Consider the following 24,398-nt stretch of genomic DNA (forward strand, 5'->3'; position numbering starts at 1 on the left):
GGGTTCCATTTGAAATAAGCAACTTTTTGAGGTTTAAAAACATGCAAGTTTAGAGGCTAATTGCGCGGTTTAGAAGTATTTCCTTATAATTTAAACATATCTACGCGTAGATCATGATGTTCTGTTAGAATCGCTGAAAACTGTTTTCCAAAATTCGCAGAGGGTAGTGTACAGCATCGATTTCTGTGGAACCCAGTAGCTGTCAAAACTTTCACATTTTTACGAATAACTCGGAAATCGTAAATTTTTCAGGTAAAACGTTTGACACAAACTTAACTTTACTTAACTAACTTAAGTAATTTTAGAATGTGGACCTTTTAAACGTGAAAAACTTTCGTTGGACGAATTTTCTTGTAAACTTCATATTTACTGAGATATCGCACTTTGACGCACTAATGAGCAACCCTGTATATTTACACGATTATTCGAATATCCGAAGCATGAAACCTTTCAAAGCAAATTTCAGTTTTACATTGCATTTTATAACATTATAAATTGGACTTTCAAATTAGTGAATGTGTTATTTGATCGTCGCTAATATGGGCTTAATTCACTTTTTCAATCTGCAAAACGGTTTCAATGGATTCATTCAGAAAGTTATTTTAAAAACAACTTCTCAGGGTTGCAACGTAAATAACATGAAAATCTTTTTTTATCACGCTCTCTCATGGTGCATATCGCGCACTTTTATTTCTTAAAATGTTTCGAAACCAGATTTTGTTTATCATTAATAAATAATGCGATGCCGTTGCGGTACTACTAACATATCTTACTTGTATTAGGGTATTATTTCATTCTATGCTTGGAGTGAACATATTTTGTTTTTGCCAAAGTCCAAGAAAACATTATTTTGATGATTAAACTTGCAAGAATTTTTTTATGGGTGCATGAATGGAAAATAATGCCATTTCTTTGGTCAAAAAATAGCTAAATATACAATTTTTTGTGAATTTTTGCGACGCAATATGGCTGGCATGTTGGTTTTGGGTTTGAGTGAGAATCAAATTCTTAAGGTTGATTGATGTGAAATAAAGACAATACGATATATTTGAAAAATACAGTTTAATAAACATCACATAAAAATAAATATCATTGCAGATGGATTAAATCACATCGTTGTTGCTGAAACAAAAACATATAATTAATAAAAATTCTATTTATGGCGCAGTTATTACACAATATTTAAATAATGAAATCAATTGTTTAGCAGCTACTAAAAAGCGTTCTGGATCAAACGATTTTAGATAAGAATTAGCAACGCTATCTCATGTCTGGCTATGATCACAGCACACATTATCTGAAAGATAATTAAATCAACACTAAACAGAGCTATGAATACTTACCATGCTGACATAATCGACCATGCCACCCCTTCTCACAGATACAAGCGGCTTCACCATCGGGAGCACAGGATCCATGTCGACAGTTTAGACTACATGCAGCCCTTGCAAGTTTAGCTCGGGCAACCTCACAGTGATCGCCTCTAAATCCTCGCAAGCATTTGCATTTATTAACTCCTCGACAACGTCCATCGTTCAAACATGGGATAATGCAACGGGAAAATTCACAACGAGGTCCATAGTAGCCTTTAGAGCACTCGCACGTATCTTTTTGCACGCATTTGCCTCCGTTCAAGCATTTCTTACTGCAGATACCTCCTTCACAGTGAGTTCCCTAAAAGTTGTAAAATGATGGAAGTGAGTGTTCTACGCCTACAGCGAGTAAATTTGTTACAGTTTACGACGCAGGTGGACTGTCGGATGTCCTGTTGGTAAAGGAAAAACGTAGACGAACAGGATGACATTAGGCAACAGCAGTAAAAAAGAATAGAGTTTCTCCTTATTTAAAATTCTAGAAATAGTAGGTTTAAAATGCCTTGCTTTTATAGCATGCGTATTCTCAACGCCCACAAATGCTTACACGGCGACTAAATGTTGCCTCACGTAAATAAGGGTTTAAGAAAAGGTAGATTCGTTGGTTTGCTGGTGCTGTAGGAAATGAGCAAAACGAATAGGAATATATTGAGGCAACAAATTTTGTACAGCGGCAAAACAGACAGAATAATTTTTCCTTATGTGAAATTCAAGCAGCGGTAGCCTGAGTTGAGTTTTGTAGCACTTTAAAAACGTGCATTTATTCGTAGATTATCTGACTTTCTAAACAAACCTTCCTTTACTTGCTTAACCGAAGTACTTTTTGGATCTATTGTGCACCTATTATTATCTATTAAATAGTTTGGGTTAATTTTTGAGTTGATTAGTTAAGATGGCACACAAATATTTCAGTGCAGGTTTGCAAAACTAATTTTGAACGCTAATTCGATTGTTTTAATTAAGAAGCACTTTTTCGGTACTCCATCTGGACAATTCGAAAGCAATTTAAATACCCAATTTGAAAACTTTGTTTTAGTATAGCTTTATTTGAACTAATGGAGGTCACAACTTTATCCAGTTTTGAATAACTTTCCATTTCATAAAATTGTATCGCCGTTTTTAGATCTCGCATAGATATTACGTACATCTCTAATATATAGCTCGAAATAATTACTGCAGAATAACGAAATGAGGTTACTACACATGTAGAGTAATATATGTTGTAGATAAATATAAGCTAAAGAAAAATTAAACATTGATGCAATCTATTTTTTGTATAAAACCCACTCGATTCAAGGAACCGTATTTCAAAACAGATTCAATGTTTATATTTGGGTGCAAGATCAGTTGAACTCTGGACTTTAGTAGAAAAATAGACTGTTTACTGCTGAAGCTATTTTTTACAGCAACGAATTTTCATTATTGTTTGGATTCGAATTCACACTATTTTTAGTGATAATTTGTATTCAATTAATACCAATCATTTAAAATGGTATATTTATCATATTTCTAATTATTTCGATAAATATGAAAAATGAAAATATCCATTCGTTATAAATTATTTCTTCTTTGGAAAAAGATAGTTCTAATAATAATAATGAAATACTAACTAAATACTTATTAATAATAAGTTTATGTTTATGTCCTTCAACAAGCTAGAAACAATTCTAAATATAAATCTTTGTAAAAAATCCCATATAAAGAATCAACCGCACATGCCTCTCCGATTGATTCAATAAAACAAACAAGTTTGATCAGAAATTTTAAATGGCACAATTTCGAATAACATTTAATGGATTGTTATTAATTCTATCTAGAATTCCAGAATCACCCCCAAACATTTTTGCGTCTATCCAGTTAAATAAATTTTTGTAATGGTAAAAAAAACTTCTTGGATGAAGAGAATATCTTCTTAGGCTTTTATTTAAATAGACAGGAAAAACAGTATTTATTTCGGCATTCTTAAGAGTCATAATGCGAATGTTTTTAATTAACATTCGTTGATACTGGGTATACTAGTATTTTTGCGCGCGGAAAACAGCAGTGAAGAGCGTGTATCATGCTCATATTAATATAATGTGAAACAGTATCTTTTGTAATGTAGAATTGTTTATGAACAGTGTGATTTAGAGGAACATCCGGATAAAAGACGCCAGGTGAGTTTATTGCACAGATTTGTACAAATCGGGACATAAACTATTACGAATTGATTGTATACTGGTTGTTACCACACCCTTTCGTGACCCAAATGCCGTGCGGTTGTAAAGAAAAGAAGATTTAACTAAGTTTAAAGAAAAAAAACCCTAGTTTACGAGTCGTTGTTGCTAAATATGTCAAGAAAGTGTGGAGTTCTTTGATAATTTTCAACAAGATCGACAATTTGAAAATATTTAAGTATTTGTAAGTAAGCCGGCTAACAGCTTTAACCGGTGGCTATTTTATTGATTCTTACATTTTTATGATATGTATTTTAAAGCGAAATAGTCTCGATACTAACAATCGGAACATTAAAGCAAAGCAAATTATATATTCCAGCAAGCAGTATACCTGCTTGCTTTCTATATTTTCTTCAACTATTCTTTCATACATGGAAAATTTTATATTAGGGAAAATGTGTTTCAACTTCAACTGTTCGGATCTTGAAATGATTCGTTTACGCAACTGAGTTTCATTTAATATCTGCACTATAAAAAAACTTGAAGACACCTCCAAAAGTGATAATTGAGAGAGTTGAGATCGGGAGAGCGAGGTGGCCATTGAACTTCCAACCAAACATGCAATAAAAAACATTCTATTTAGATTGAATGCCAAAACTAAACCTAATGCCATGTTCAAATCTACGAAAAAAACTGTTTTAGGCCCGCTTGCTTTGTTGTAAAAGCCACGTCGTACCATTGAAAGTTTCAATGAGCAACATACAATTAAAACACTGCAAAATAACCACTTTTATCTAGCAGGAATTTTTTCGTGGAAAACACCTGAGAATAAGGCGTTAAAAAAAATGGGGATTTTAAGTGACAACAAATTCCACTGTTTCTAACAGGTTGTGGTCTTGAATGAAAGTAGTAGAAATTTTGAGTTCCTGAACTCGAAAAGCCGGTATATCTTATTCACTTCGACACCCTGTATATTAACCACGGTGAAAAATCAAATTATGGAACTCGTGCTCATTTTGCACAAGAAACATGTAGTTAACGGAATGGCCGTAATTTTTGTAACACCCCGTATAATTTCGATATTTTGTGTGGTTTTTATAGGTTTATAGGTTTCAATGCCCCTAAAATATCGAGTTTTTTACAACTTTTTGTCCAACTTTTGTTCGTAGAATATGAAGTTAAAATGAATAAACTAAAATATAAATGCAGTAAATGCAGTTTGTCCATGGTTAAAATGTAAAAAAATTATATATGTTGTCACATACCTGGAAACCAGTAGGGCAACTACATACGCCGGGCGAAGTACAATTTCCTCCATTCATACATTGAGGATAGCATAAAGCAGTCTTACAGTATTGGCCCATATAACCTTCCGGACATTGGCAAATTTTTTCATTATTGCACCACCCTTGGTTCGCACACTTTTTGTCGCATTCCGGATCTGGACCTATTAGTATTAACACAAAAATGTATTTTCTTCCATTAAATATGTAATATAATAACTTACTTCTTTGGGAGATGGAACACTCTTTTTTCAGCTTCAGTCGCAGAGGTGTACCATTTAGAGACTTACCTTTTCTAGTTTCAATAAGCAAGCCAATTTCGAATCTAGCCTTGCCTGAGCTATTTCCTATGCATGGGAGGAATATACTAAACTCCTTTGGTCGCTTTGGGACTCTGCCTTTTGTTTTTATAGAGATTACTGGAGCCTCCAAAATGCTCTCATCATAAGATTGTAGTTTATCAAAATTGTAGTTATACTTTTTGTTTCCAGCTTTCCAAGTAAAATTAACGTAATTTACCTCAGATGGGATTACTGGCAGGTAGTTTTCAAAATTAGGGTCAAGTATGTATGGTAGAACATTTCCATTGACGATGGCATAGATTTCCATGGAGACTCCTAAAAGGTTTAATTTTTTTAAAGTTAATTAGTTGATTTGAATAGATAGTTGTATGCTTACCACTGAACATTTTAACTTGCTTTTCATCAATCCATAAAGTCAGGTCGCTGCTATTTCTTGGATCATTCTTGGGGTCATTTCGAGATAAAACTAGCGTGACAACAGTCAACGAGTAAAATAGCACATAGTACATCACAGTTCTGTTTTTATACATACTGAAAAGAACGTATTTTTGGTTAATGATGCAGAAAGCTACCACTAGAAGATGTGTGGTATGAGGATTTCAATTTGTATGTAATTTAATTTTGTCACTCTCTCGATCCATTAATCAGTAAAGCTGTTTCAATTTACCAACCCGCATTATTCAAATTAATAAGATCAAAAACTAAACGAATGCACTTACTTCTTATTAACTTCTTTATATTCACAAAATTGATGTAAGTTGTATTATATCCGTTATCTGATTAACAGTGGTAAACTAACGTAAAAAATTGTAATGATTAATTGAATCCACCTATTTATATAAAACTATTTACAGTTGCATTATCTAAAATAAAAACATTTTTTCCTCATCTGCACGGTACATGTCAGATTGATAATAAAAACAAAACATAACACACATGTTCCTTCACCTCTAACTAGATAATCCCATTTATTTATTCTTCTTTTTCCACGTGTGGAATACAAAAGAGAAACAAGATAAAAATAGGCGAGTAAACAAACCTGAATCTGATTTTATATCCTTATAAAATGTATAATATGGCACTATCAGCGCTATCACTTAAGGCAGCAAATGAAAGCATCTCCATTGATCACTCATTGCGGGTTCGTTACCGGCATGATTGTGGAGGGGTTGACCATAAACGCAATCAGTAATTGTTATTTAAATAGTTTTTGTTATTTATCATGTTGATGAAGACCTGCAGCATGACAACAGCGCAAGAATATATGTCATTCTGACTTCGTAAGCATACTCGCATGACTCGTAAAGGCAGACTTTTATAGACGCGTATAAGCATAAGCCGATGCATTGTGGCGTCACAGACTCGGGCCAGTTCTCCCAACTTCACTTTCTGCATCCAAACTATTTGTGTATGTTATATGTGTAACTTTTGTACCAATTGATTTCGAACTATACTCTGTTGTGATTAAGAGTTTTCCGAAGCTCAGTATTAAAGTTGCTGTTTCTTGGAAATAATTTCCAATGGTACTTAAGCCTAAACTATATTACCGTTATAATACCGGAATATACCGTTATAATACCGGTGGTTTTAAAAAAAATTTGGAACTCGTAAATATTTCGGAAACAAGTGATCCTGCAAAAAAATGTTTCAAATAAGAAGTTAATATCTGGGACATAATAATTTTCTTTAAATATAAAACTAACGTACTATTCGAATTATTGAGCTATCTCCTTAACTTTATCAGTCTTTAGTTTAATCTTATCTTTGGATTATACCACGAAGCAACCCAAGGTGCTCTAAATTGATCAAAATAATGGGATAATAGTTTACAAAAAAAAAAAAAGAAATGGTAAATATTATACCCTTACTTTAATCAAAACTAAAAAGAGGTATGTCATTGTTAATGATATAATTGAATTAATTATTCTGATTAAAGACGTAAATTACAAAAAAAGCTTCTAACTTTATTTAATGCGGATAATCCCGTTTTCAGCTCATCTATTTATTTATATAGTTTAAAAAACATTACATTTTCACTGTAAAATTATACTAATACTCGTATTATAAATATTCAAGAGTAAACCCTTCCTAAATATCTTCAATACCTTGCTCTAAATATATAAGCTACTTTAGAATAGAACGACGTACTATTCGAATCTCCAGTAAAATGTTATGGTTACCATTTGAAATTCTCATGGTACCCCGTGCTTAGTCCACAAGACCAAAATATTTAAGTTTCAAGATTTCAAAAAAAACACCCTGTATAATGCTAATAATAGCAGCAGTTAAATATAAATTAGGGCCACTTTAAATAGTTATAATTAATTGGCAAACAACTGAGAAAGGGAGTAAATTAAAGTTGAAACTCTATGGAAATAAGCACCTTTACTATTCAAAATTTAACGGGTCAATTTATAAATAAGTTAGGTGAAATCCAATGTGAATATATCTAATAATGTAATTTTGCCCCATCAGCAATTTAGAGAGATGGTCGACTATTCCTATCTTAAGGTGTCCTAAAAGTTGATTAATCTACATTTGGAATGTCAGATATTCATAGTTGACGTGGCTGATGTCATTAAAATCTTTATACAGGGTGTTCGGAAAATGCGTTAGGAGATTTTTAAGGGTGATTCTACATGCTAAAATAATCGTAGAAAGTCATGTAACAAAAATTCGAAATCTGAATATTTTCCGGGTTACTTATTTTTTCCTTTTTATTTTTGATCTATTCCTGGATCAAACTTAAAACCGGTTACAGGGTTTTATCATAGTGATCTCTAACTTTCTCACCAAAAATTGTTTTTCGACTCAGCCACTAGATGGCACCATACCTGTAATCCAAAATTCATTTTCCGCATATCATTTTTGAGACGCCAAATGTCACGAAAAATGTGCTCTTCACACGACTCGAAAAACCTCTTCGTTTAGGAGCAAAGCGACAATAAAGTTTTTATTGCCTCAACCCAGTGGTTTGATATTACCTATTTAATTGAAATTGGAATCGCAGCAACGCAAGTCGTCTGCAATACAATAATTACTATTAATTGTCGAATTTGGCACATTTTAAAACCAGATGACTTGATTTGCTGCAATTGCAATTCAATCTAAGAACCCTAGGTTGAGAGTGATACAAATGTTGATGTCAATTTACTCCTCAACAAAGAGGTTTTTCGAGTCGTGTGGAGAGCACATTTTTGTCTAGTATTTCAATAAAGATATACCTGCGAAAAATTAAATTAGGATTTCCGTTAAAGTGCCATCTAATGGTGAAGTGGAGAATTTTTTTTGTATCAGAAAGTTATAGATTTCTAAGGTAAAACTTTGTACCTGTACTTGCTATTTGATCCGCGAAGATAGATAGATAGATAAAATTTACTAAACATTCACATTGTCAGAAAGTCATACACAAAGTATCAATATGGTCACATGTTCGGCCGGTTGCTCCCTTTGCCCATGATCTAAATATGTCGTCCATTACGGGGGCAGTGCCATAACATGGACATTCTCGAGCTCGCCATACGCACAAGGGCGCATCCAGGGGGGGGTCATGGGGGTCATGACCCCCCCCCATTCAATTCTCTATCCAACGATGCCAAAACGAATTCTCTGGCTTGAATGGTTGGAAGCAGCGTCATGTTCAAGTGGATTTTGCAACTCAAAAAAAACCACGCAAATCTAAAACTTCTTGAATTCAAGCATTTTTTGAGAAAACTGCCAACATTTAATTTGGAATTTATTTCTGTCTAGAATTATGTACAAATGAGCGTTCTTGCTCATTTTGCCTCCGAGATATCAGCATAAAGGGGACGGAAAACATGAAATTTTGGCATAATCTTGAACCTAAGTCTTTGATATTCATATTTCGCTTTCTGGGTCAAAACTACTCGAATTTCCTCACTCAGGTTGTTACGACTGAACTCGAATGGTTCTTGAGTAACTTCGAAAAAAACAGCGTCATGTTCAAGTGGATTTTGCAACTAAAAAAAAACCACGCAAATCTAAAACTTCTTGAATTCAAGCATTTTTTGAGAAAACTGCCAACAATTCCCCATCGATGGTTCACTTTCTAAAAAGGCCATTTATTTCTGCCTAGAATGATGTACAAATGAGCGTTCTTGCTCATTTTGCCGTCGAGAAATGAGCAAAAACGGGACGGAAAACATGAAATTTTGTAATATTCTTACGCCACTCTTGCACAAAACGACGATAATTGATCTCATTTCATAGACAACAGAACACTGTATTTTTTCTACATAAAGTATAAAATATTTTTTTTACGAGAAGCGGTTTCGATTCTAAAGAAAGACATGTGCCAGGTGAGCCAAATTGTCACATTTAAATCGGAACCATCGTTTGCATTGGAGTAGATAAACCTTGTGTATTTGTGGGGAAAAATCAAACTTCTATACAGGGTGTCCTGAAAGATATACAAATATTGAAGGGCGTTCTTCTGCTTAGACAACTAACGATAATTGTCAAATGTAGTCCAAATATGTCCCATCAGGTGAAATTTGCGAAAATTGACTAGAAATGTTAAGAGAAAATTGGCAAAGATCTTCTTAGCAAGTTAAAAATTATTTTTGAATTGTCCGATTAATGAATGGAACATGAAATCCTTCGTGAGTTTTTCCAGCAAGGCTCTTGTTTAAATTTAGTAAAAATTCACATTATTGGTTGTCATCTGCTCATAAAGAACAACACACAATATGAGTATCACTTTGAAACTAAATCGCCTTCCACTTAGGTAATACTCGGAAGCGTGTTCTGTGTCTCATTGAATTACGCACTCCTTAAGAAATTTCTGAAGTATTCACCGATCTTACTTCAAGCAATAAACATTACGTTTCATGCCTGGCAAATATATTCAAAAGGTCGTTTGTACATGCACACATTTTAAACCCTTAAAAAACAATATAATTGGAATATATATGCAACACGCATAGGGAACTCTTCTGTGGATTCACAAATAAAACTCCATCATATTTATCTAATATTTATTTAAGTGGGATATTAACTAATCTAAAACACATTTAACGACTGATACATAGTACTACATTTAAGTACTTTTATTTGTTCTAAAATGGTTACGCATTATGAATATTTAATACCTTATTGCTTAATAGTTTAAAGACTTACTTCAGAATTGCAGATAATATAGGTTTGAAGTAGACTCTATTCTCAATCTATCAGACCACGTTTTGTGGAGGGAGATTTTGTACATTGTGTTAAAAATAGAAGTGTTAAAAAGTTATTTAGTGGGCACTAATGGTCTAATATAACAGGCAACAGGTTGACTATAAATTACAGTATATTATGTTATGTTTATCAGGACCTGTCCACGAATTAAGTGGATTTATCCACACCAATAAAAAAACCTTCTAGAAGAAGTCGAAAATCTTATAAAGAAATAAAGGATGGTTGCTAGTTGGATATGATCTCATACAATCGAATAAAGGGTGTTTTTTAGAGGTATTGAACTTTAAGCTGAAATAAAACTTACTAAAATTATGTTAACGTCATGATTAAGGCTTTATTGAAAAGGCAATTTTAAGCCATTATAGCTTAACTATGATTTGGGGTATAATGCGCAGCGGCTTGCTCGAATAAAGAGCAATCTGCATATTCCAATTTTCGGCCACTTCCAAACTTCTTCCAGACCATGAAGCGCAAAAGACAGTGAGGTTTTCTGGATATAACGGGGTCTCAATAATTAATTTTGGATCTTCATCGCTCTAAATCCGGCAACTTTGTTTATTTACGCAACTATTGAGGCAAAAACGATTATGTCGACCATAAATTGAACGTAGCGCACGGGGAGTTTGGCGAACTGAACAGCGATTTTCGAAATATATTGCCGAATTTAGAGCGACAAAAATCCAAAATCCGAAAGGCATTATTGAGACGCCGTTATATCCAGCAAAACTCACTGTTTGATGTGTTTTTTATTGTCTAGTGGAATCAAAATGGTCGGAAATTTGACTCTTCATTTGAGTCAGCCGCGGCGCCCATATGCCCCAAATCATATTTAAGCTATATTGGCATACAATAAATACAATTGTTTTTCGAATAAAGCCACTATGCCTCTAAAAAATGGATCCATTAGAATCACATGATCTCTTGGTTTTAAGAAACATATAGACTTTCAATTAGTTAAATAGGATGAATATGTTAATCTACAAACAATTTATTCCTCTAAAGAAGAAGCCTTTATCATCAATAGAAGCTCGTTTAAATTTTTGAATATTATTAGTTAGTAATTAATTATTATAGTAATTTAACAGAAATCTGTTGCAAAATTTAATTAGCTGTACCCATTGCTTAACTATGCACATTAGCCGATAATAAATGCCAACATTTAAAATTATGCAATCGAAATTAATTATAATTATCCCAAAGCTAATTTTGATTCAAATGACATGCATAATATATCACATTAGAGATTTTTGTTTATTTGTGTAGTAGTTCTCATTTAATCCCAATTACAATTGACTATATAGCAATCGTCAGGTTACAGTTATTCATAATAATAATACATATAATTAACATATATGTTTTTATGTTAACTGGAGGCAACATAGCGACTGAATGTGAATATCGCTCATTACTACATGAGAGGTTTCCATTAGACGCGTTCAATACTAGATAGAGAATGAATAAATTATAATTACATATTAAATTTCTTAAGACGTCCGATAGTTCAATAATGGAGTTTTTGACCAAATAGCGATTTCTCGATGTTGAATTAACGTATCTAAAAGCAGCTATGCCAATTGCTGGTTATCGATTATACTTAACATATTTATTGATGTAAAAGGACACAAATTTGAGTTAATATTTTTCGAGAGGCATAGTATTTGCCACTAGATGTTTGGAATAAATATTATTGTTTGAAAACTTTTATCAAGAAAAAAGAAAATATTTATTTTTATCAGCGGTTAGTCTTCCTTCTTTTTTCTTACTAGCGTCACCTACATTCTTCAAAATATCGACAATTTCTATGTTTTGGAATATAAGACAGTGTTACTCAGGTCAGCTAGGAACTTAAAAATGACGTTCTTGCGACGTTACCGTGCCCATCTTGGTATCTTTTGGTAGCCTGCTAATTTAATTTAATTGTATATACTTTCCTGACTGTGTTTCAATTCCCAATCAAATTCATTCCTGGGTTTCAGTCATTTATTGTCTCTATTTATCAATCAAAAATCATTTTTAAATAGAGACAATAAATAACTGAAACCCAGGAATGAATTTGATTTGGAATTTAATTTAATGTAACTAAGTTTTTTACCTTTCAGGTATAATCAGGAAACAAACGTTTTCTGGTGAGTGAGTGTTTTGAAAATGACCTAACTATTTGAGTTATTAATTAATATTGAATATACCGGGTGGTACCGTTTTCGTTACATCCATTTGAATAGGGAATCGCAGTCGAAATAAAGTGTACTAATGCGTCTTAAAACATTTCATGAGACACTATTGAGATATTATTTTATGAATAACAGTTATAAACTGAAATATCGGGTTCTGATACAACCTAAAACAATATTAATGGACATTTCTTTTCTTTATTCTGTTCGTATTGAATCATCTTTACATTAGAACATCCTTTAAAACGATGTGCCATTGACCCCCCCTGACATCTACCCGTCCTAGGGGGTTGAAACAAGGAGGCTAAAAATATTAATTTAAAGTGTCCCCTTTACAAATAAAATTTACGGGTCTTTCCGATTTTTCATATTTTAAACTGCAAGAAAGATATTAAGGGTGGGAAGTTTTCAAATTGACACCCGGTATATTTGTAATAACAGGGTGTCCGCAAAAGATGCGACCAACACTCAATGAGGCAAGTCTACAGCAAAAATGAGTGTGACAAGTTCCTATACACAGTTTTGGTAAAACTCAATAATAACGGATCTACAGGCTGTTAAACTTAGATTCAATTTTTTTTTCGAAATAACTAGTTTGTCGGTTACCGGATTGTTTTAAAATTTGCCACACTTATTAGTTATGATAATTTGTATTATTATGCAAAGGTTGATAATTACCCGTTAATGATAAGGAATTTAACTCACCCATGTTACCTACTTAATAACTTGAACTTTTTAATACGTGTGAAGTTTTCAAATTGATACCCCACACAGTATAATTATACTGCTGAGTTTTCGTTATTTCACAAATAAGAGTTGTGGAAATTCATTTCATGCAGGAGCTAATTGGAAATTTGAAATAATTCAAATTTATTTGATCTTTTCAGAGTCCCAAGAAAGTATCAATACGTAAGTACTTGTTACGGAAGTGAGCGATCTTTTAAAAGCAGCTGTCTCTGCTAGGAGACACTTCGAGACAGTGCAATTTTGCAATAGATTTGAATGTAGAATATGCTTTCAAAGCTTAGCAGAATAAATTGAGATCACACTGTATATAAGGGAAATAAATAGTGACAGCAGACTGTTTATTTCCGGGTAATTTAATCTAATCCCATATAAAGCGCCGGTTTACATACTGTCATTTCCATGCTAAATCCCGGCTTAATCCTTTGAAAAAAAAAATGGCCCGGCGAGCGTGTTTATTGGTGTCAGCTCTGAAAACTTGTATTTCAGCTGAATATATCAGGCTGATTTATTTAGCAATGTTTTTTTCAATCATTAAATCCTGGTTCTCCATCACTACTATTAAATTATTGACAATGCTGTAGTAGGTGGAAAAGGTTAAAAGCATTTTGCTTAATTGGGAGAATAAGATTTCAACGAATAAGCAGGTAAAACTGAAAATTTGTCAGCGAATGAACTACTTTTCCGCATTAGTCATAACTTATTAGCTTGTGACTGATTAATTAAATAATGTGATAAATTTAAAGCGATTATTTCAAACAGTTTTATAGGAAATGCGTTTGATTTAAATGTTTTATGTTGATTTTTTAGTTTTTAATTTCGTCTGGTTAAATTATATCTTATAAAACTAAGAAGAGTTGAATAGTCTTTTGCATTTTGCTACTACCACCAGATATTACTTTTTATGCGGATCGCTGAGAACTATTTTTATCACAACATTTGACACACATTCACAACTTGACCTTTTTATTTTTTTAATCTTATGGACGCAGAGCAGGGGCGTGTAGAGGACCCCAAAACAAATCGAGTTTTTATTTAGTTTTGTTTCTCGGGCCCATGGCTAACGACATACAGGGTGTTAAAGTTTCAAAAAAATGTTGGTATTTTCTCTTTAACTCCTGCAGTTTATGAGATATTTTACAAGGAGTTCTTTTTTCTAGAGGCATACCCCCTTTTGCCCCCCGAGCTTTTTTATGGTGCGCCACTGACTTCGACCGAACACAATTTTGCACAATTTGCTGTTCAATTTAAGAATTTTGTGTTTAACGAGATACAATGTTTAATTAACATTGTATCTCTTTAACCATGGGCCTGAGAACAAAAACTTAAATGGAAGCTGGACTTGTTTTGAGGTCCTCTACATGCCCCTGCTCTGTGTCCATACGGTTGTAAATCACCCTGTATATTATGCATGCTAAAATAATTATGTTTTATATAAATTACCTGTGCCTGTATTTCTTGTAAAACGGGACCAATGCACTACGTTATTATACCTATATATTTTGGTTCTAAGCAAAAATATATTAATTTAAGCTATTAATAAAATTTTAATATGACTAATTAGTAATTGTTTTAAATGTTTTCGTTTATTATCGTACAGCGGCTTTCCTAACAAAATTATATTAGGAGAGCTGAAAACTAAAAAATTAAAGGCGTCCATGAACACGTAAGTGTTTATAACGACTTCTTGCATATAACATTTTTAGCAAAAAATTTGTAACAAAAATATATAAATTCTACACATATATAACACAGTGCATATACATAACAGTAGTTTTTATCAATAAAAATGAGTATTTTCTTTGTGCATTTTAAGTGGAACAGCAGTTTTATCATTACAATATGCCAGGTATCCATTCCAGCGACATATTAAAAATATAATCAATAATTTAAATTGTTACTTGGAAATTGTCGTTTTAAGATAGCATTTTTAGAACTGAAAAATTAATTTTACTTTTCTAGTTAAAAGTGACTAGATACACGAGAAGAATTAGAGTAACCTTATAAGTACTTTAACTAAACTAAGAAGGATTCCAACTACTAATGGAAAATCACTGACAATAGTTTCATCATTAAATTACCTGCGACAGAAGCTTACCTGCTATTAGGCATTCATTATCCATAATATCGCCGGTGAATTTCCTTTAACTAACAGAGCCGGAATTACACGACATGTTTAAATCTACAGACGAAATGAACGACACTTTGTATAATATTTTTATAACAATTTTATGCCTTGATATGCCATCAACTCCTAACCAAGAGAATTACAGCAGAAGTTGAGACAATCTCAACATTTTCTTGCCTTAAAATTTGCGTAAACCATATTTAACCTGAATCAGCCATAATGCGGAAAGATCCATTAAAATACTTTTTCAGAATTGCTTTTTGATTTATTGAATTGAATAAGAAGTAACTTCGAGGAAGGTCTTCATTGATTCAATTAGATCACAAAAAATATTCTCTGGCTACGGCAGGCTGCCGCACCTCAAGTCTCATTAAATTTTATTTTGCTTTTAAAAGCGTCGCTTATTTGCTTATTTTTTATGGTAACTGATGGGGCAGAAAACGTGTAGTTTGCAACAGCGTTTGAAATTCAACTTTGCTTCGGGTGAGGAGCATCTATTTGTTCCGTGAAATTAGACAATTATTTAGGTGATTCCAAATTTTCGTAAGATTTTATTAAGGTTCTTGAAAAAAACTTTATATATGTATTGATAAGACATATCAACGATTTTTTGTTGTGTGTAAGTACATTTTCAACTTTGTTTGTCAGTGATTTAACAAAAAGTTTCACAAATAGGATTCTATGGTATCTTCATCAATTGTAATAACACGACTAACGCGGAATAAGCCCTATTGGCTTTGTTGTATAAGAATATATTGAAGATTTACGATTGTCCTGCATCTAAATGCTCTTCTTCTGATGAGTAGATTTGTGATTCCGCCAAAGAAGATTGCTTGGATAGCGACTACGGAGGAAAAATATATCAGTATTAATTATATACAAACAAATGGAAAAGTAAAGTTTTAATATAATTTTAACAGCGCTTCAAAGTTTAACACAGAAATATCGAGAGCCTTTGTAACAAGTCTCTATACACAAAATGCTCAAACAGTGGTTCCAGTGTAGCGTTTTCAAACTTAATTGTTTCTTCAAGATGGAACGTTGGATTTGAGATTAAAGGAGAGCCTACAATATTAACATTAGCATAAATTATCACTATCCAGGTTTCATAAAACGACCGTGGAAAATATCCACATCAATCGAACAGATGCTATTAACACTTAAATACAGATGAATTGAAACGCAGCATAAATAAATACAACATCGAAATTATTTCCCTTAACTTAGAAAGCTTTATAAATCAAATTACAGAGTCATTAAAAAATGCATCCCAGAAAATTGAGCAAAGGAATAAACTTTCAAGACAAAATAGATCACAATAATACCATGAACATCTAAATGCTTGCTTCAACTTAGCAAGCTAAAAATCAAAAAGGTATAGTGGATTGGATAACGAAATATGACGCCACATGGGCCTACTTTTTATTAAAACTTTCTCAAAAATTTCTCGCATTGATAGACTGGAAATACCCGAAAATGTGTCTGCCGAAAACTTTCACCCGGCAGCGCCAAACGCCTTTAAATTTATTCTTATTATATATTATTATTTAAATTTATTATATTTAATTAAAAAATCAGCCAGTAGAATATATTTGAATCGCAAATACAGTATACTGGCGGATAAAGATGTTCGAGGTGCCAGAATCAACAAAAACCACATCCGTTGTTCTTATAGCGAAAATTTCAACAATAATTATAGTAACAGTAATAGACACAGTAAATACAGTTTACTTAATAATTTGTCTCATTTTTCAGAAAATGATAGTCAATAATAGTAACATATGAATAAAATAAAAAAATCGAGACAAGGGTGTCTTGACGCAATGTCAACGGGGTTTAAAACCCTACCCCTGAAAAACCTCGTCGATTAATTATTACACAAAACGGAACGAAGGGATTCAGGATTTTTAGATGCCGATTTTTGTCACGTGTTTGAATTCAGAAAAAGTGGAGATTACCAACAGGACCTGAATGGTGGCGTGTTTGAGAACTTGTGCTCTTTGTTTCACAACGAACTGAGCCGGGTTAAGTTGCAATTATACACAATCCGCCTTGTTACCTTCGTCCAACAAAACAAACCTTTTTTCCTTCATGGCAAAGGAGTTTCATTAAATTGGGGTAGATGTTAAAGAGCAGTAGATTTGAGCAAACAATGTTTCGAAATATATTTAAAAAATGTGGCCAAACTGTGTAAATTAATAACGGTTTCTTAACGAAAATTGCGTGCAAGGCTTATATCACGATGTATCTTAGTTTTCATCAGGTGGGTGTAGCATGCTGTAATCCAAAATTCCTATTTTGCAACATTTGTGGATGAAATTGCTGTATACAGCTTCCACCGGAAAGGATATTTTAGTGCAATGTCACTTTTTGGTCGGCTTGAAAGATTTCAGCGTATTTTGAACTTCCGCTGTTGGGTCTAGTAGGTTTGGCATAACTGTTGGCTTAAAAATGTGTTTGAAAATATATAGTATCTATGAAATCGCTGACAGATATAAGTAAACAATAAATCACTTTGTAATATCTAGTAATATCTGTATCTGTAATAAATGCCTTAATATTATTTTGGATTTAAAAAGTTCTGCTTCCTATGCTTCTTATAATAATCAAGGCAAATATCTAGGTAAACGCCATACGACCTTAAAAAGATGATCCAACATACCAACGCTGTTAAAAATGTTGTTTTCTAGCTAAATATTTTTCTTACCTCCTACACAAAACTCATTATATTTTAAAAGGCGAAGGAACGCTCACGAAAGCAAGATAGGCTAATCCTATAAGGAGATAAATGTTACGGGCGTGAGGGACAAAGCAAGCTAAAACGATTCGTATTCTTATCCAATATACGAAAGTGGGTAATAAAATATACGGTCCTGAATCTTTTGAGTATCTTTGAGTAGAGCAAAATTTCTTACCTTTACCTGCTGAAGTCTTCTTCGGTTAGGAGGTGACCTCTTGTTCCAAAGAGCTTCCAATTGATCAAAGTGCTGTGACTGCGCCAGTGAAGCTTGTTTCGATCCCATTCCCTATAAAATAGATTTTTAGTAGTATGCAGGTTTCAGGGTTATTAAACAGTGCAGTCGAGTGTAAAATTGCTGCAACAGATTAACTAAACATTTTAATCGAGTTAGTTTAGGTAATTGCATAGGAAATGAGCTATAGATTATTTAGAGTGAGGGTGCTTCAACTAGAAACACTCATTCTCTCTTAACAGGAGTAGAAAACGCTTTTCAGGAGTTGATGAATGGATAAAAAATACAAGACAAAAGCTGAACATTGTGCTAATGAAGTGCTGTCTGTACTTTTGGCACAGTCCCAACACACAAAAAAAACTTTCACAACAAAACTTATTAAATTAATTACGACTTTTATATTTTATTTTATTTTAATTAATTAATTTAATTAGAGATTAAAGAAGAAGATTAAAAACATTAACTTTAATGTCAATAATCTAAGTTTATCATAACTCATGCATATGTTGGTCTTTAAAAAACTCAGTTTCTACGGCTGTACCGATCGTAACTTGTGTTCATAAAATTTTTCATTGATGATTCAGGACAGTATGTATGAACATATACATCACACAAAGTAGTCACAATGCGATCATTTTATCAAGTTTTGACGATAGTTCTTAAGCGATGTTACTGCAGATGTATAGAGCCATGGAAATTGAACTATAAAAATGCGAGAAATCGTAAAGTATTTTTTTTGCGGACTGTTCTCCCAAAAGTTGGTCTATGAATCGTTTTCTTTCCTTTGATATTTGAGCGGAAATTTTTTACAAATAATGAAGAAGTGGAGCCAAATAGACAACGAAGAAAAGAAGACTTGGAAAGAAACGGGAATAATTAATACAATAAAGTAATACATTGGCCACACATAATGCTCCATCGATAGAAACTTTTTGCTAGTGACCAACCAGAAATAATTTTAACTAGCTACTAGAAAAAGTAAGTTTCTGTGGGATAAAAGAACGATATAGTCGATTCCTAGCCACTGTCAACGATAAAGCAAAATACGTAAGTTTAATGGAATTTTGAGCCTGTATAATAAATAATACCCTGTAGATCGACTCAATAACCACAACGAAAACACATAATTCCAATAAAATCTTCCACATGATCAAAATAGGTAATAAAAGTAAATAATTATATACGCCACTATTTTAGTCACAAATATGTTAAAAAACGCTGAAATAATGTGAAATATAGAAATAAAAGCTGCAATCTACTATGGATGCAAGTGGTAGAGTAAAAGTGAAGAACTATGATAGATATAAAAAAATTGAAAGGAATGTTAAATGTAGCCACAAATGCAGTAGGAATTTTTTTAATTATCAAACAAAGTGGTGTAACAAAATCATCCGAATGACTTAGAAACAGTTATTATAGGTTAATGTGATTAAATTTCTCGCAGCGAATGTTGCGAGCTACAAGCCAGTATTCCAGAAAGAAGAGCCCTTGATTATAATAGTATAAGATGATATATTTCATTAATATCTATTACTACTTTATTGAAATAGATATTTTTTGGAATAATAAACTCACATATAAATATTGTGCTTGTTTAATTCTAACGCAGAATTTTTCATTGCTACTTTACCACTTATTGTGTTTAAAAATCAATCTACTTTTCTCACATAACAAGATCATACTGATACTCCAGAATACAAGACCTGGACAAGAATTTATAAGATACGATGTTCAAATTAGAGACTGGCGGATTTTTAAGAAGGCAACCATTACGAAATGATAACTAATTTATCGCTTCTTTTCGGAAGAATTACTTGTTTAGTACTGAACAAATCAAAGTAAGTGTTAAAACAGTAATAAGAAGACTGAAGAAGGTCGGCTTAATTCGAAACTTTTATCGAAAATCTCTAGATTTCTCTCACGGGACAGGTTTAGAAAGTTTAAATTTGTAAGAGTCCATAATAATTGCAATGGACATCAATGGGAAAAATATTTTTATAGATAAAGCAAAAATAGAATAAAATGCTCCAAAACTTTTCGCCGAATCTAATCTTGTACAAAAGAGTAGCTTTAGTAGCAGTCGAACTGTTTTGCGGAGGAAATAGGTTTGATAAGATGCAATACATTTTAGTGCATGTTTTAGTTTCGGAACCTTTGTCATAAGGAAGTCACTGACAATTTTGATTATTATATGTTTTGTTTAACTTCTGACGTCCTGACGAAAATCCAGTAAAACATCTATTAAATATCCCAAAGTGATATATACGAGTACAAAATCCACCTCCTAATTCAATTGCCGCGTGAAGAATGGGGTCGGTTTCTGCCAGAAAGCAATCAAGATCTTTTGCGGAACGTGTATTGGAGGATACAGGCCATCGTTAGTAGGTTAGAAATATGAACAGAAATACTGTGCAGTAAATTATAATTTTCTTGTCTTAAAATATTTGTATAATTTACGGCAATTTATATTACTGAAAGCCTTTCTAGTCGAATTTTTAAGCCGCAAACAGTTGTTTTTTTACTAGCATTATTACATCTACCACTTACGAAACGAAAAAAGCGTTAAGGCAAAAATGATTCTAAATAAAAATATGTGCATTTCAAATCGGAGTTGTATTTTTTAAGATGAAACTAACGATCTTGACGACGTCTATTAAATGCTCTCTATTACATGCGTAATCCACTTTTATGATAGTTTAATTCAAGCGGTTCTGCAATGCACTTTATATGCAAAATATTAATTTTTGTTCGCGTAAGTCTGAGAAAACTATCCGTGTGGTTAGCATGTGTTGGTCTTAATGCAAACTTACCTTTTGATCATTTTGTGGAATCTTCGAGATTTCCTCCATGCTTGCGGAAACAGAAAAGCGCCTTTTAAATCTCTCATCTATTGAAGGAATCACTAGATTTGAGGTGAGATGGGCATATTTCTTTTGCCACGTGTACGTGTCAAGGGACACTTCCTTTTTAAGTAGTCTTTTCATTTGACGCTTCGGAGCTGGTTTCGGATCTATATAGAAATAGTGAAAAGTATGTATAATTGCGATTCAGTTCAACGACTTACTTTCAATCATTTCCTTATCGGGTGCACAGTAAGTGGGCAATTTCACGTATTTGGCTGGAGTGTTGTGCAAACAAATTATTGGACTATATTGAGTATCTTTGAGTAGGACAGCTATTCTGGAAAAGTCGGATGTAGGTTCAACACCAACTATTGCATAATGCAGCTGCAGGGACGTCAGTTGCAAACCTTGCTTTGTGTCCCAGATTATTATATTTGTATCTTCTGAACCTATATAATATAATAGCAATATTATATACATCAGTCGGTCGACAGATAATTGGAAGGTTTTCAGTATTCATTATAATTTTAGAACAGACATAAACAATTAATGGCTCTGAAAATTTTATCAGATATGATGAGGGTAAATCACAGTCAGGACATGCCAATTAAGTTAAGGTACAAACATATACATACAAACTAAATTTGAAAAAATAGAGTCATAAATGTTAAGGCCATGGCAAAAAAATGTATTTTGAAGTTACAATTACAAGTATTAGAAATATTTTATACCTCAGACTGCGTCTTTTCTCAATTTAAAAATTTCGTCTCAACATAGTTAACTCTATTTCAAAAGATAAATCTGTGTCTATAAATATGTCCTGTATTTTAGCCGTGAATAGAGAAAATTACATTTCCGAAAGTTTGGTAGTTGACCCAGAAGTTTCCAGACCCGAATATGATCCAATTTTTGAAAGTTTTATAATATTTTGGTCAAGCCAAGTTATTGTGCAAGAGTTCTAAAATCTAAATTTAGATCTGACTATTATCTTCGATGTAAGTCAAAAATGACCCCGTTACCCTTAAACCTTACCTGAAATAACGATAGAGCCATCTCCGCTCATTTTACAACAACTGACAATGTTCAAATGGGCGGACAACGTATGTAAATCAGCCCCTGTATTAATGTCCCAGACGATTAAATTAGTATCACAACTGCCTGAAACTACATGTGTTTTATCCGACACTGACACAGCAACACAAGTAACGCAGTCTGTATGTCCAATGAGAACCTAGGAAAGAAAAATTGAACTTAACGATTAATATCAATTAACTATCACACTATAAAAACTTATCTAGTTGCAACAATTAGATATGTTTAAAAATGCATGATTTCTCATGCACGATGATTGGAAATTGGTGAAATTGGTGATATTGAGACAAATACAGATTTTTCTTTTAGATTTCTGAAATGAGAAAGGTTCATTCTAAATTTCAACTTTGTTATTAGTAGTACTTTCAAAAATAACTCAGTGACCATTTTTTATGGAACAGTGCAACTGAACATTTTAATAAGAATTGCTCTCATAATTCGCCATTAGTTTCAATTAGCCATTAGCTCAATGAAAACATGAAACTCGTAAAAAATATGAGATTTGCAAACATTGTGCCTTGTGTGTTTGTTTCTGTTTATACAAAAGACATGCTGGTGTAATAGTCGGCAGTAGTCGCATGTTAAATAGTATAAATTTGTATTGCGTTGTTATTGCAATGCAAATTTTCGCATATAATTTAAGCGCCCAAATTTTAAATCAAAGACTTTCCTCAATAACATTAAAATAATCTCACATAATTATAGCTATTGTGAAAAATATCTATTAGAATAAATCTAAAGCACAAGATTAACCTGTCCAGATTTTATCACCGATATAAGTCATATCATTTATGATTAAGCGTATTATAACGCTAATATTTTCAGGCTTCTAATGCTCTACAGCAAAATGCACATTCACTGATTGTGGCTTAGGTGAGTTTAACCATTAAAACCCCATTGCATGCGAACTCAGAAAGTCTTGAATGGGAAATGCATGACGGCATTCGAAACTTATTCACATTTTACGATTTTCCTTATCAATATAAAATTACTATTTTTAAAGCTCAAATTTTTCTATTAGAGTAATAAGTTTACGAAAATATCACTGACTTTTTAATAATGTTTATATTCGGATATTACCTTTTAAATATGATTTTCGTGAAATCAGGAAGTGTCCCATATTTTCGATATCTATTAAAAATGGATATTGCCGTCGAAAGTACGGCTGTTTCGGACTGTATTAATAATTCATCATTGTTATCGAAAAAATGTTTCTGGAAATAAAATCTTTGAAAAACAATGTGACAGATATGACGGATACATATAATAATTAGGAATACTAACAAAAATTGAATTTTTGCAACATTATTATTCTATAGAGAATGTCTATGCATGAATAATTCTTTACTTTTGTATACTCGACAGTTTTGTCAATGATGTATAATAAAAAATCTATTTCGGAATTAGTATTCAGTGTTCATTCTTTATGCAAAGTTTATTTTTTATGCAGTCTAAGACAATCTTTAATTTTTAAAAAAATACGAAAATTGTTGTTAAATACAGAATCAACTTTGAATCTTTGAATTATTTAAATGCCTCGTACATCTTCTGTTTTTACCCCGTTTAATTCCCCGTGATTATGTTGACACCTTTCGTCCTACTTTCCTGCAGTTAAGGTTTTTAATTAAATATCAGCTAATTAATTAATGCGCGGATTGTTCCGGTTCAACTAAAGAACTAAGAATAATACCTATCAATGGCAATTTCATGAGGAAAACCTTTGGCGTTGCCTTTTAAGGTAGAATATCTTATTTAAATTATTTTCTTTCTGGCGGTTTTTCGTTTTAAAATTGTTTAAGATGCATTTACATTAAAATGTAAAACCCAGGCATTGCTTTAAAGCATTCGTTTAGGTATTTAAACAATTTGTGGGTAAATAAGTGCATCGGAAATCTCATAATATAAATAACAAATTCACAGTATGACAAACTGGTGTGTGAGGTGGTTTACAAACACTCAATTATAAAATATTTAGAAAACTGACCATGTTTTCCATGAGTTATTTGGTAAAGTTAGTAAACCCATGATTTTTTTTATGGCTAGCTTTCTTATATGCTTGCTGCAAAAGTTCTTTTTTAATTGTAGGTACGATTTTTAATGATCCTGCGGCAAATATTAAGTTTACACGATATGTA

The 24,398-nt window shown here is 32.5% G+C and overlaps 2 protein-coding genes across 6 annotated transcripts in view; both read right to left on the reverse strand.

Annotated features, from left to right (window-relative positions):
- Positions 1-1,045: 1,045 nt before the first annotated feature.
- Positions 1,046-6,380, reverse strand: LOC109537996 (protein shifted). 3 transcript variants are annotated; one of them, XM_019905026.2, is made up of 6 exons: positions 6,154-6,379; positions 5,491-5,645; positions 5,037-5,429; positions 4,795-4,976; positions 1,344-1,674; positions 1,046-1,122 (listed from the first exon to the last, which is right to left on the reverse strand). In XM_019905026.2, the coding sequence occupies exons 2-6, from the start codon at positions 5,642-5,644 to the stop codon at positions 1,109-1,111; spliced, it is 1,074 nt and encodes a 357-aa protein (XP_019760585.1). In that variant the 5' UTR covers position 5,645; positions 6,154-6,379; the 3' UTR covers positions 1,046-1,108. The 3 variants fall into 3 exon arrangements, with proteins under 3 accessions (XP_019760585.1, XP_019760583.1, XP_019760584.1); XM_019905024.2 differs by having other exon boundaries at positions 4,795-5,429; positions 6,154-6,380; XM_019905025.2 differs by lacking the exon at positions 6,154-6,379 and adding an exon at positions 5,834-6,045 and having other exon boundaries at positions 4,795-5,429.
- A 9,498-nt stretch (positions 6,381-15,878) lies between these two features.
- The window catches only part of LOC109538010 (protein qui-1), a 182,128-nt gene continuing 173,608 nt past the window's right edge, over positions 15,879-24,398 (reverse strand). For all 3 annotated transcript variants that reach the window (XM_048667731.1, XM_019905042.2, XM_019905043.2), the window contains 5 exons: positions 22,204-22,402; positions 21,393-21,620; positions 21,139-21,338; positions 18,272-18,382; positions 15,879-16,200 (listed from right to left, as the gene is read on the reverse strand). In XM_048667731.1, the coding sequence (XP_048523688.1) occupies positions 16,120-16,200; positions 18,272-18,382; positions 21,139-21,338; positions 21,393-21,620; positions 22,204-22,402 (819 nt within the window). In that variant the 3' untranslated portion in view covers positions 15,879-16,119. The remainder of the gene's footprint in view (positions 16,201-18,271; positions 18,383-21,138; positions 21,339-21,392; positions 21,621-22,203; positions 22,403-24,398) is intronic.

The sequence above is a fragment of the Dendroctonus ponderosae genome, unplaced genomic scaffold, assembly GCF_020466585.1.
Source record: "Dendroctonus ponderosae isolate FM_Combo_2020 unplaced genomic scaffold, Dpon_F_20191213v2 Dpon_F_20191213_1, whole genome shotgun sequence".
NCBI lineage: Eukaryota > Metazoa > Arthropoda > Insecta > Coleoptera > Curculionidae > Dendroctonus > Dendroctonus ponderosae.

Bases quoted from the DNA above. Each gene is read 5' to 3' on its own strand.
- LOC109537996 (XM_019905024.2), bottom strand. From the start codon at position 5,644: ATGTATAAAAACAGAACTGTGATGTACTATGTGCTATTTTACTCGTTG. The intron at 5,430-5,490 runs GTAAGCATACAA...TAAACCTTTTAG, and splicing joins GCAAGTTAAAATGTTCAGTG to GAGTCTCCATGGAAATCTAT. The intron at 1,675-4,794 runs GTATGTGACAAC...TACAACTTTTAG, and splicing joins GTTGCCCTACTGGTTTCCAG to GGAACTCACTGTGAAGGAGG.